The 13,901-nt window shown below is 44.4% G+C and overlaps 1 protein-coding gene across 1 annotated transcript in view; it reads right to left on the bottom strand.

Moving 5' to 3' along the window:
* Window positions 1–276: 276 nt before the first annotated feature.
* The window catches only part of LOC306913548 (vasoactive intestinal polypeptide receptor 1-like), a gene marked incomplete at both ends in the record, with an annotated part of 65,283 nt that continues 51,658 nt past the window's right edge, over window positions 277–13,901 (bottom strand). The window contains 7 exons of the mRNA XM_079490277.1: window positions 277–489; window positions 2,156–2,197; window positions 4,815–4,944; window positions 6,483–6,571; window positions 6,854–6,923; window positions 7,628–7,688; window positions 10,316–10,469. Coding sequence (XP_079346403.1) covers window positions 277–489; window positions 2,156–2,197; window positions 4,815–4,944; window positions 6,483–6,571; window positions 6,854–6,923; window positions 7,628–7,688; window positions 10,316–10,469 — 759 coding nt within the window. The remainder of the gene's footprint in view (window positions 490–2,155; window positions 2,198–4,814; window positions 4,945–6,482; window positions 6,572–6,853; window positions 6,924–7,627; window positions 7,689–10,315; window positions 10,470–13,901) is intronic.

Here is a 13,901-nt window from a genome sequence, read left to right as displayed (position 1 = left end):
ACTAGGGGGGGGGGCATAACGCATGTGGAGGTATACACGCTATCCTCCCCCCCCCCCCCCCCCCCCCAGTTTGAAAGTAAACTTTGACGACAACAACACTGCATGGCCTCCGACCTGAAACTAATGTGTGTTGTGGTTTTTGTTTTCTTTTGTTTTCTTTCTGGAACAGAGAAGAGCCGTTTCAGATTGAGAGGATTCACGGTAAGATGAAAATGTCAGTTCTGACCATAACAATGATGTTTTTGTTGTCACTCTACCTGGACCCTCACAGACGTCCTAAACCCCCGGGGTGGGTGCACGGGTGCACTGGGTGGGTGTTATAGGCTCTGGAGTCATACAGTCAGTGGTGAGGTTGCTGGTGGAGGGAGGTCTCCGGGACCCTCCTCCCCCCAGCATGGTGACCTGGGTGAGGGAGACGCGTTGCTTTCCACGGGTCAGGTGGCTTTGTGAATAACACCTCCACAGCCACCGCCGTAGCTCTGTTTGGACCTGCGTGCATACATACAATACATACACAAAACAAGTTATGGATATGTCACTTTAAAACTATGTTTTTGGTCATTTTATCGTCTTCTCGGGCTTATGTGAACACCCCAGAAGTTTTTAAGTTGCTCGATTCAATATTTAGATATTTTTTATATTCATTTTAGCTGCCCCGCCCCCTTCCTATACAAATCCATTGTAACTTCAACCTCCATTTTAGCCATGATAGATCGATAGATTAATCGAAAACACCCGTCCTTTTTTTCTGGTGAATGATACTGCCCTCCTAATACGTGAGGTGCCCGTGTTTTTTCAATTACTTTTTTCATTTATTATTAATATTTTCTTTGGAAAATGAGAAGAATAAGACAAAAAAAATTAAAAGCGTGTGATCCAGAGCGCTCTGTATGGAGTTATGTAATGGTTCACCTGTACTTATTATTGGATATAATAACACCAGATTAAGGCACCTATAGGCCGGTGATCCAGCCTGACAGCGTGTCGCGGGTTCGAGTCCCAAGCCCAACGACCTTTGCTGCGTGTCTTCCCCCTGTATTTCTCCCCCTTTCCTGTCAAGCTACTGTAACCTATCAATAAAGGCAAAAAAGCAAAATAAATATCTAAAGAAACGCTTTCATGTGACGCACCGATCTAGAGGGCATTCACGCACCACAAGGGGTGCACACACACACCACGGTTTGGGAACCCCTGGATTAAAAGAAATGGGTTAATCTGGAATTCTCCTTTAACACCAACAAAACCATCAAATATACTCCTACGGTGATTCTTCCCTGACAAAGCAAACTTTTTAATATGTATTATTAAAGTCCATAAATAAATCAAATTAGATTAGATGATGCAAGCAGAAACAGAAAATCCAGCCTGTGTGAAATGAGAGATGCAACTATACTTGTATTGTGATAGTTACTGTACAGTCTGTACTGTACTCTGTACTGTACGGTACAGTTTTATTGTTCGTTATACTTGTATTATTATAGTGGTCAGTGTGAATGGGCCCTCTGTAGGTTGCTCAACAGTGCCACTTTAGGTCACCCAACGGTACTGTTCATACCCCAAACAGACATACAGTACGTATAGACCTTAGAGTATATATGAATAGAGACGGCACCCGGATGAAACCCTGAGGCGAAATGGACATAGTGGCCGAATTTGATATTGCAGCGTGGGCCCAAACACATGAACGCGCTGGTCCGTTGACTATCATTGTGCACGTTCACGATGACACGTGAACGCTGAATGCCTGCAATGATAGTCAGCGGCAGCGTGTTCATGTGTTTGGGCCCAATCTATCCCAGAATGCACTCTGTTCCTACCCAGAATGCACAGTGAAATCGCCTCATGCGCTTTTGAGCAACTTAATGCAAGTGGATGGGAGGAGAACTCGGGTACTCATATACTCTAAGGTATAGACAGACATAGGGACACACAAAGCCAGTCATTGGAGCTGTGTGCACCGCTCAGAAATGCATCACGAAGACAGACGTCTGTGACTCTGGATATAACATTATTGACACTTAATGTATTATAATAAATGCATATATAATGTATGTAATGTATTGTACATTATGCTCTCGCATCGACATCTCTCGCATCATAAAGACTGCAGGGGGTTATTATTATATATTATGAAAATGATATGCGTAGCACTGACCTCTCCATTCATGAAACAGTACAGGAACGCAACCACAAAGCCCTGCAACACAGAAGGTTGAGCTGGTGAGCTGGCGGTTTTGAAATCAGCAGTGCCCATAGAGCATCGCAGTCCCGCCCCCTACCATGGACCAGGAAATGAATCCCAATGCATTTTTCCCATAGACATTTCTTAAAGTATTTATTTAAAGACGGTTACGCCGCGGACAAAGCCAACTCGAGTCGTGACAACTCATGACAACAAAAAAACAATATTTTGGACCAAACAAATAATTACAAAGAAGAAAAACAACAAAAAAAGTGTTGTAACCTGCCGTTTTTTTCTTCTTTCTAATTATTTGTTCGGCCCAAAAAATTGTGTTTGTTGTCATGATTTGTCACGACTCGAGTTGGCTTTGTCCGCGGCGTAAGCGTTAATAAATACTTTCTGAAATGTCTATGAGGAAAATGAACGGAGAATCATTTCCTGGTCCAGGGTAGGGGGTGGGACTGCGACGCTCTATTCACGATAGCAATAACACCTATACTGTACAATCAGCAGTACCCATTCACGATAGCAATAACACCTATACAAACAGCAGTACCCATTTACGATAGCAATAACACCTATACAAACAGCAGTACCCATTCACGATAGCAATAACACCTATACTGTACAATCAGCAGTACCCATTCACGATAGCAATAACCCCTATACTGTACAATCAGCAGTGCCCATTTACGATAGCAATAACGCCTATACTGTACAATCAGCAGTACCCATTTACGATAGCAATAACACCTATACTGTACAATCAGCAGTACCCGTTCACGATAGCAATAACACCTATACAAACAGCAGGACCCATTCACGATAGCAATAACACCTATACTGTACAATCAGCAGTACCCATTCACGATAGCAATAACACCTATACAAACAGCAGGACCCATTCACGATAGCAATAACACCTATACTGTACAATCAGCAGTACCCATTCACGATAGCAATAACACCTATACTGTACAATCAGCAGTACCCATTCACGATAGCAATAACACCTATACTGTACAATCAGCAGTACCCATTCACGATAGCAATAACACCTATACTGTACAATCAGCAGTACCCATTAACGATAGCAATAACACCTATACTGTACAATCAGCAGTACCCATTAACGATAGCAATAACACCTATACTGTACAATCAGCAGTACCCATTCACGATAGCAATAACACCTATACTGTACAATCAGCAGTACCCATTTACGATAGCAATAACACCTATACTGTACAATCAGCAGTACCCATTCACGATAGCAATAACACCTATACTGTACAATCAGCAGTACCCATTCACGATAGCAATAACACCTATACAATCAGCAGTACCCATTCACGATAGCAATAACACCTATACAAACAGCAGGACCCATTCACGATAGCAATAACTATGGATGGAGCTCGAAACCCGATACCCGAAAAAACCCGATAACAAGCATATTGAGTACCCGGTATTAATATGCTTTTGGCTTATCAAGCCTGTTATTATCGAGCATAGCGGCCCATTACGTCATGTTTAATGCTTTTGTCATCTTCATTTAATTTTTGATGGTGGTCAGCAACAAACTCACAGTCACTCACAACTGCATGGCCAATAAAAAAAAGATACTGGTTCTGGTACAGAATGTATTGTCGTCTCTCGTCTTTCCACAAAATAATCGAAAATGCTCGATAGTGGGCTCGATAAGACCCCGGCTCGATAAGCCTGATCGATGAGGTGCTCGTTATCAATACAAGTTAACGAGCTCCATCCATAGAATAACAGCTATACAAACAGCAGTACCGATTTACGATAGCAATAGGCTATAACACCTACAGTATACAAACAGCAGTACCGATTTACGATAGCAATAGGCTATAACACCTACAGTATACAAACAGCAGTACCCATTCATTCATGGTAGCAGTAACTTCTATACACAGCAGTACGATGATCCTCAGTGTTCATTTTACTCTAGGCCAGTGCCCGGTCTTGCCTTTCCCCTTTTCCCCAAACGACTTTGCCATTTACTATTTTGAAAAACATTTTGAAATGGTTCAACTAGCCGATCTACAGTACATTGACACGTTGGTAGATCGGCTATTGGTAGATCGTTTTTTCAAAATAGTAATAAAAAAAAACGGCATAAGAGTTTAGGCATAAGGGGTCAGGGCCCTACAGTTGGAGGCCATCGATATTGTCCTTTTCTTTTTGCTGAGGTTTGCGTGATCTGCGCAAAAGGACAGTTAACCCATTTTGGGCGGGAACCCCTTTTGGTGTTTTAAACATTATGTTATAATTTAGCTATTGAAAAATAGCAGATCTACAAGCTCATAGCGCGCCACCGAGTGGCGCGCTACGAGCTTGTAGGTCTGCTATTTTTGAAAAATCGTGAAAATATTTATTTCAGAAAACTGGAGGATTTAGAAGGATTCTTTTAAAATTTTGAGGTCAGGCCTAAATGGGTCAAATGATAAGGGACAATATCGGTGGCACCCAACTGTATATAATACCTTAAAACGTGGACATTAACGCTGTGGGTTTGACTGTGTAAATACAGATACGGTACAGTTTTCCATTCTAAAACGCCCATCCATTGTGCCCGCTGACTCCCCGGGACGGGACGGTACGGTACCTGAAAGGAGCCGAGTCCCAGCTCTATGGACAGTCTGGCAGCCACGCCAGTGTTCTCTGGCAGGAACGCAAACACCGTGTAGTGCATCCCAAACAGAGGGATGAGGAACAGCGTGGATTTAGCCAGCCTCCTGGGGCAGGAGATAAGGGATTCCACAGAATGGGGTTTTGTTTTTGTTTGTTTTTACAAAAAGGAGAGAGAGAGAGGAGGTGGGGGGGGGGGGGGGGGTGTACAGTATAGGTAGATACAAAGGTAGAAATAAGAAAGGAACAGAAGGGCAAAAAGAAGACAAAATATTAAAATATTGTGAATGTTGAATGAAAGGAAAGTTATCTTGTGCCCCATTTTAAAGTTGCGGCATGCCGGCTGGTGGCTATATCTTCTGCAACCGTCATGCAGTGGACTGTAAACTTAAAGTAACTAACTGGAATGTAGGTCTGCTATTTTCAAAATAAACTTGAAATGGAATGGGACATTCTGCATAATGAGTACTTTTGCTTTTGGTACTTTTAAGTACATTTTGATGCCAATACTTTTTGAATTCCGGACTTTTACTTGCAACAGAGTATTTCTCTATTGCAGTATACTGTACTTTCACTTAAGTAAAACATTTGCGTACTTTTTCCACCACTGCCTTCGTGACGCAAGTCCACCAGGCTGTCACACTGAAAGGAACATCTATAAATACCAGGAGACACGATATTGATGATACGTGTGTCACGGATACAGACTGTGACAACGTGACTCGCTGCGACGTGACAATTTATATAAAGCCTGGCAAATGTTTACTTCTGTTGTGACACGTTCAGAGTCAACTCGCCGACACACGGTGAAGATATTTATTCTTATTCAATCATGCCATCCTCCTCGGCAAGTGTTTGAAATACATATTTCATTTGAAATATTTGTTTTTTATTGTAAATACATTGTAAATGTATTTGCTCCTCTTTGACCCCCTTTCCACCAGTTGGTTCCCAATGGGAACCGGTTCAGTTCTTTGTGGTACTTAGTCCATGAGCCAGAGCTCCAAAATTGGAATGTTAATTATGAATTGAGTGGGCAAAACTATACCTATATTAAATTGTTTATAGGATCAATATAAGTAAATTAATATATGATAACACTTCCACAGTAGTAGCTTTTTCATATTTTCTATTTTTTTGCCTATTTTCCTATATAATGCCTCATTTGCATAAAAAAATGTGTTTATTAAAATCTGTTTTGCCCACTCAATTCATAATTAACATTCCAATTTTGGAGCTCTGGCTCATGGACTAAGAACCAAAAAGAACTGAAACGGTTCCCATTGGGAACCAACCGGTGGAAAAGGGGTCTCAGAGGCGTATCTACAATAAAATAAAATTCGAATGCAAATGCATGCCTTTCAGCCTTTGTATCCTACTGTCTGGCAGGTATATTTCTTTGAAAACCTTTAGTGCTACTGATTGTGCGCGGGGAGACGACAATTAAGTTACACATCTTGCCTGCCCAAAATGTAATTCTTGCCTGCCCAAAATGTAATTCCTGGAAACGCCACTGGCTCCTCTGTATCACGTGACGTCAACATGCTGTGTTCTCAAGAGCTCAGTGAGAACAGCTCAGCTCTTTCGTTGCAATTCTCATATACAGTATAGCCTATAGTCCTATATTGTATCATGCACTGCTTACATGAAGTGTCCAGTGTCATTACCCATGGCCGGGGAGTTGAGTTTCTGGACGAGAATCCGGATAACATTGACGAAGATGACAATATTGACCTGGCAAGGGCACACGCACGCACGCACACACACACACACACACACACACACACACACACACACACACACACACACACACACACACACACACACACACACACACACACACACACACACACACACACACACACACACACACACACACACACACACACACACACACACACACACACACACACACACATGAAATCGCACACACAAAACCATCTAATCTCTGTCATAAATAAATCCTAATTATAAAATGATGCAAGCAGAACCTGTTCTCAGAGGGCTGCTGCTTACCAGCAATGAGGCCGTTATCGGTCCTTTGATAATCCACCAATAGCCGACATTGTCCGTGTCATCCCAGCAACTGCAATTAAAATCAGCCAACCAAAAATCCCAATTCTGGGGTGAACGTTTGCATTTTTTGGGGGAAAGTGTTGTAATGCATTGTGAGCTTTCGGCAAATATATTGAGAGGGGGGGGGGGTATCTATTACACTACAGGAAAGTAATAGGTTTAAGTGGTTAAACACAGTGGTGGAAAAAGTACTCAAATTGTTTAAAAAAGAAAAGGAAAAAAGTATCAATACTGCAATGTAGACATCGTCCGTTACAAGTAAAAATCCGGAATTCATTTATTTGAGTAAAAGTACAAACAATATTGGCATCAAAATATACTTAAAGTACTAAAAGTAGAAAGTTCTTATTGTGCAGAATGTCCCGTTTTATAAAAATATTTTGAAAATAGCTGAAATGTAGGGGCTGAAGTGGGGAATGTATATTTTGTAATAATAATCAAAATTCATTTATAAAGTAAATAGTAACTAAAGTTTTTAAATAAATATTTGAATCCGAGATGTAGTGGAGCATTCGTAAAAGTAATACGTACAAATACCTCAAAAATAGTCAATGTACTTTCCACCACTCGTTAAACATGTAAGATGGATACAATTAAAGTGAGACATATTGGAATAAAGACACAAGCATTGTTCCCCTAATAGTGTCATATTATAATGATGGGCAAAACAATAATAGAATATAGTACATAGACATTATGTACATTATAACATACCCTCTGTTATCAAAGAAGTATCTGGCCAGCACCCATATTATAAGAACTGTTGATGGCACCCCTGGAATGTAAAATCACAAGTAAAGGTTATTTGTACATAATAAGGCAGTTTTTCTTAACTATTTTTGGGCCATTGCCCCCTATCCATTATCGCATCTCTTACTGCCCCCCCCCCCCCCCCCCCCCTTTTAATATAATATGTTGATTTGTATATTGTGTTGATTTATAATTTATAAAACAAATATCAGTTTGTTCATTAAACTGGACTGTTAGTATTATGTGAGAGAAAAAAAAACATGTTGCGATTATAAGTAGAATTGTTTATGGATGTCAGGCCCTGTCACATCAGCCCCCTGTCACATCAGGCCCATGTCACATCAGCCCCATGTCACATCAGGCCCCTCCCTGTCACATCAGGCCCTGTCAGATCAGGCCCCTCCCTGTCACATCAGGCCCCTGTCACATCAGGCCCCTGTCACATCAGGCCCCTGTCAAATCAGGCCCATGTCACATCAGGCCCCAGTCACATCAGGCCCATGTCACATCAGGCCCCTGTCACATCAGGCCCATGTCACATCAGGCCCCTGTCACATCAGGCCCCTGTCACATCAGGCCCCATGTCACATCAGGCCCATGTCACATCAGGCCCCAGTCACATCAGGCCCATGTCACATCAGGCCCCTGTCACATCAGGCCCCATGTCACATCAGGCCCATGTCACATCAGGCCCCTGTCACATCAGGCCCCTGTCACATCAGGCCCCTGTCACATCAGGCCCCTGTCACATCAGGCCCCATGTCACATCAGGCCCATGTCACATCAGGCCCCAGTCACATCAGGCCCATGTCACATCAGGCCCATGTCACATCAGGCCCCTGTCACATCAGGCCCATGTCACATCAGCCCCCTGTCACATCAGGCCCATGTCACATCAGGCCCCAGTCACATCAGGCCCATGTCACATCAGGCCCCTGTCACATCAGGCCCCATGTCACATCAGGCCCATGTCACATCAGGCCCCTGTCACATCAGGCCCCTGTCACATCAGGCCCCTGTCACATCAGGCCCCTGTCACATCAGGCCCCATGTCACATCAGGCCCATGTCACATCAGGCCCCAGTCACATCAGGCCCATGTCACATCAGGCCCCTGTCACATCAGGCCCCATGTCACATCAGGCCCATGTCACATCAGGCCCCTGTCACATCAGGCCCCTGTCACATCAGGCCCCTGTCACATCAGGCCCCATGTCACATCAGGCCCCTGTCACATCAGGCCCATGTCACATCAGGCCCCTGTCACATCAGGCCCCTGTCACATCAGGCCCCATGTCACATCAGGCCCCTGTCACATCAGGCCCCTGTCACATCAGGCCCCTGTCACATCAGGCCCCTGTCACATCAGGCCCTGTCACATCAGGCCCCTGTCACATCAGGCCCCTGTCACATCAGGCCCCCTGTCACATCAGGCCCCTGTCACATCAGGCCCCTGTCACATCAGGCCCCTGTCACATCAGGCCCCTGTCACATCAGGCCCTGTCACATCAGGCCCCTGTCACATCAGGCCCCTGTCACATCAGGCCCCTGTCACAGTACTGATTGACAGGGCTGTCATGACCCGGTCACAGGCCCTGTCATGTTACCATCAAATTTACAATTTATGCATTTAGCTCTTAATCCAGAGCAACAAAAAACATGGTAATACATCAAAACATAAACAAATAGTCATCATGAATCATACGTAAGCTTAAGAACCTAACCTATGTGATTACCGTATTATATAATGTATTAGCCTACTTCCCATAGGAACCATGGTTACATGTTACTGTAATGACTGACATGTCTGTTATGTCCATGATACTGACATGATGCTGACCATGATACTGACAGGATGCTGACCATGATACTGACCATGATACTGACATGATGCTGACCATGATACTGACATGATACTGACCATGATACTGACATGTTATGGACCATGATACTGACATGATGCTGACCATGATACTGACATGATACTGACCATGATACTGACATGTTATGGACCATGATACTGACATGATGCTGACCATGATACTGACAGGATGCTGACCATGATACTGACATGATGCTGACCATGATACTGACAGGATGCTGACCATGATACTGACCATGATACTGACAGGATGCTGACCATGATACTGACATGCTACTGACCATGATACTGACATGTTATGGACCATGATACTGACATGCTACTGACCATGATACTGTCATGCTACTGACCATGATACTGACTGACATGATACTGACCATGATACTGACATGCTACTGACCATGATACTGACTATGATACTGATCATGATACTGACCATGATACTGACATGATACTGACCATGATACTGACCATGATACTGATCATGATACTGACCATGATACTGACCATGATACTGTCATGATACTGACCATGATACTGACCATGATACTGATCATGATACTGACCATGATACTGACCATGATACTGTCATGATACTGACCATGATACTGACCATGACACTACTTACATGCTACTGACATGATACTGACCGTGATACTGACCATGATGGTGAAATGACATCATCAGTATCATGTCAGCCTAATTTTCAGCAAGCAACTGCATTGGATAAATTATGGTTAAAAAGTACCCTGTCTGTCGACCCTAACTCACCCCATCCAATTAGGATGTACCACCAGAAGTACTTCTTCTGAGAGACAAAGGTGAGGGCCAACAGGGTCTGCAGGTACATACCCTCCACCAGCAACCAGAAATAATTAGCCAGAATGCTGAACTGGAAGAAAGCAACCGCCAACTTGCATGACACCTGGATGACGACAAAGCAAAGCAAAGCAAAGAAGGGAAAAGGCAAGTCTAAAGGATTAGGTTCAGAAACATCAGACATGGGGTTTGGTATTCTGTAAATACTGTAACGGTATGTGTCATTGACTCATTATTTGTGGTTTGGTCAAAGGTTTGGTTTGGCGAGGTCCACAGACACATCATTAAGTTAGCCTTGCAGTGGCCACTGGCCAGACGCGAATCTGCTTCCCTCGGCGGACGCAGTGTGGTATGGCCATGCCAGGCTATCATTAAGTGCCTTTACTTGCATATATGACAGCATTCTTTGTGCTGATTCTATGGCCCACACTGCCACACATCAAATACATTTCTGTCTGTTAACACAGCATGTTGGGGGAGACTTTTCATCTGTTATGCATGCATGCGTCATTACTGTACTTTTGATTTTAGGTCAATATTATCTCTGTGCCCAATGCTGTTGGATTTAGATGGAAATTATTAATCTAAGCATAAAAAGAAAAGTTCTCAATGGAAGGCTACAGCAGACTAACAAGGTGACAATGTTGAGGCAGAGATTCAGCTCTGGCATCCAGGGAGTGTGTGTGCAGAGTGTGGCTGCGATCAAGGCAACGGTGGCAGAGATTAGCTTGTCCACAGATGAACACACACACGGACGGACGGATGGACGGACACACACACACGGATGGACAGACGGAGTGCAAAACACTCTCTCCCCATGCCTTCGGCCTGGTGGAAACAATGAAGTGTTGTAGTGATGCCCTAGCCTGGCTTGGCCAGCCTCATAGCGGGGATTCACTGAAGATTCTTGCGGGAAAGAATCTTCAGTGAATCCCCGCTATGAGGCTGGCCAAGCCAGGCTAGTGATGTCCATGGGCAGATGACTTCCATGCATTGACGCAGCAGCGGCTTGCTCAGAGTGGTGAGCACAACAGGGTATCCTTTGGAGTTGAAAATGTCTTGCTCAGGAACACAACGTGACACAACGTCTGGCATTGTTTGCGTAGCAGTTTGTATAGAGCGTTGCGGTCCCGCCCCCTTTCATGACGACGAGCGGCCCGGAAAAGATAATTTCTCATTCATTTTTTTCAGAAAGTAATTATTTAAAGACCTGTAAGCCTCCGACAAAGCCAACTTGGATGGTGACAAATCATGACAATAAACACAAGTTTGTTTAATCGTTTCCTGTCACGGGGCAGTACGTGCCTTATAGACTAAAGAGGAACTAGAAAAAGTGCCCCTCGGGGCCCAGATCTCCACCAGGGCAGGTCAGGTTGTAGTGGTATGCCTGTTTGTTGTCTCCACCAGGCTGAAGGCATGGGGAGAGAGTATGTTTTGCATTCCATCCGTGTGTGTGTGGGTCCGTCCGTCTGTCAGTCCGTGTGTGTGTGTGTGTGTGTGTGTGTGTGTGTGTGTGTGTGTGTCCGTCCGTCCGTCTGTGTGTGTGTGTGTGTGTGTGTGTGTGTGTGTGTCCGTCCGTCCGTCCGTCTGTGTACAGCTAATCTCCGGTACCGTTAATCCGGTCGATGCCAAATTTTGCACACACACTCGTTGGATGCCAACGATGAACCTCTGCCCCAAATTTTCCAGAACGGCCTGTTATAGGCCGACTTTTGAAAAACACATTTGTTGATATTACACCTCCAGATTCTGTCCAAGAATCCCGCAAATCGTTACACACTATCTCTATAGTCATGTGTTCAAGCCGGATCTGTCTGATATTTCATATTCCATCCTAATTGGCTAACATTGGCTTTCAAAGTTTGCAGGATTGGCCCGTTTTGAACAAAAAGCCTCAAATCATGAACGCAGCGTGCAATTTACATGAAATCTTTCACGGACTTTCCTACTAGGCTGAGGAATATATCCCATCCTTTTCACATTGGCCTGTTATAGCACCCCCCCATGCTTAACACAGCATGGGGGGGAGACTTTTCATCTGTTATGCATGCATGTGTCATTACTGTACTTTTGATTTTAGGTCAACATTATCTTGTGCCCAATGCTGTTGGATTTAGATGGAAATTATTAATCTAAGCATAAAAAGAAAAATTCTCAATGGAAGGCTACAGCAGACTAACAAGGTGACAATGTTGAGGCAGAGATTCAGCTCTGGCATCCAGGGAGTGTGTGTGCAGAGTGTGGCTGCGATCAAGGCAACGGTGGCAGAGATTAGCTGTCCACAGAATTGAACACACACACGGATGGATGGACGGAGTGCAAAACATACTCTCTCCCCATGTCTTCGGCCTGGTGGAAACAATGAAGTGTTGTAGTGATGCCCATGGGCAGATGACTTCCATACATTGACGCAGCAGCGGCTTGCTCAGAGTGGTGAGCACAGTGACACAACGTGACACAACGTATGGCATTGTTTTGTAGCATTGTTTGCGTAGCAGTTTGTATAGAGCGTTGCGGTCCCGCCCCCTTTCATGACGAGCGGCCCGGAAAAGAGAATTTCTCATTAATTTGTCGCATAGACGTTTCAGAAAGTAATTATTTAAAGACCTGTAAAGGCTCATTCATAGTCTGGATTTTCGGTGGTTATGTGACCACCGAACTACAACATGACGTCATGAGCCGCGGTGAAGAGCAAACCACCGCCACCGCTCCAGCCCTTCTCTCTGTTTTTACTCACCACCGCTCAACGTTATTTCAGCTCCGGTGGTCAGGTGACCACCGGAGCGGTGGTCACCTGACCACCGGAGCTGAAATAACGTTGAGCGGTGGTGAGTAAAAACAGAGAGAAGGGCTGGAGCGGTGGCGGTGGTTTGCTCTTCACCGCGGCTCATGACGAAAATCCAGACTATGAATAGGCCTTAAGCCTCCGACAGAGCCAGCTTGGATGGTGACAAATCATGACAATAAACAAAAGTTTGTTTAATCGTTTCCTGTCACGGGGCAGCCCGTGCCTTATAGACTAAAGAGGAACTAGAAAAAGTGCCCCTCGGGGCAGGGCAGGTTGAAGTGGTATGCCTGTTTGTTGTCTCCACCAGGCCGAAGGCATGGGGAGAGAGTATGTTTTGCACTCCATCCGTGTGTGTGTGGGTCCGTCCGTCTGTCCGTCCGTCTGTGTGTCCGTCCGTCCGTGTGTGTGTGTCCGTCCGTCTGTGTACAGCTAATCTCCGGCACCGTTAATCCGGTCGATGCCAAGTTTTGCACACACACTCGTTGGATGCCAACGATGAACCTCTGCCCCAAATTTTTCAGAACGGCCTGTTATAGCGCCACCAGGAGGCCGACTTTTGAAAAACACATTTGTTGATATTACACCTCCAGATTCTGTCCAAAAATCCCGCAAATCGTTACACACTATCTCTATAGTCATGCGTTCAAGCCGGATCTGTCCGATATTTCATATTCCATCCTAATTGGCTAACATTGGCTTTCAAAGTTTGCAGGATTGGCCCGTTTTGAACAAAAAAGCCTCAAATCATGA

This window comes from Electrona antarctica, assembly GCF_951216825.1.
Source record: "Electrona antarctica genome assembly, chromosome: 1".
NCBI lineage: Eukaryota > Metazoa > Chordata > Actinopteri > Myctophiformes > Myctophidae > Electrona > Electrona antarctica.
This window is presented reverse-complemented; position numbering and strand designations above follow the sequence as displayed.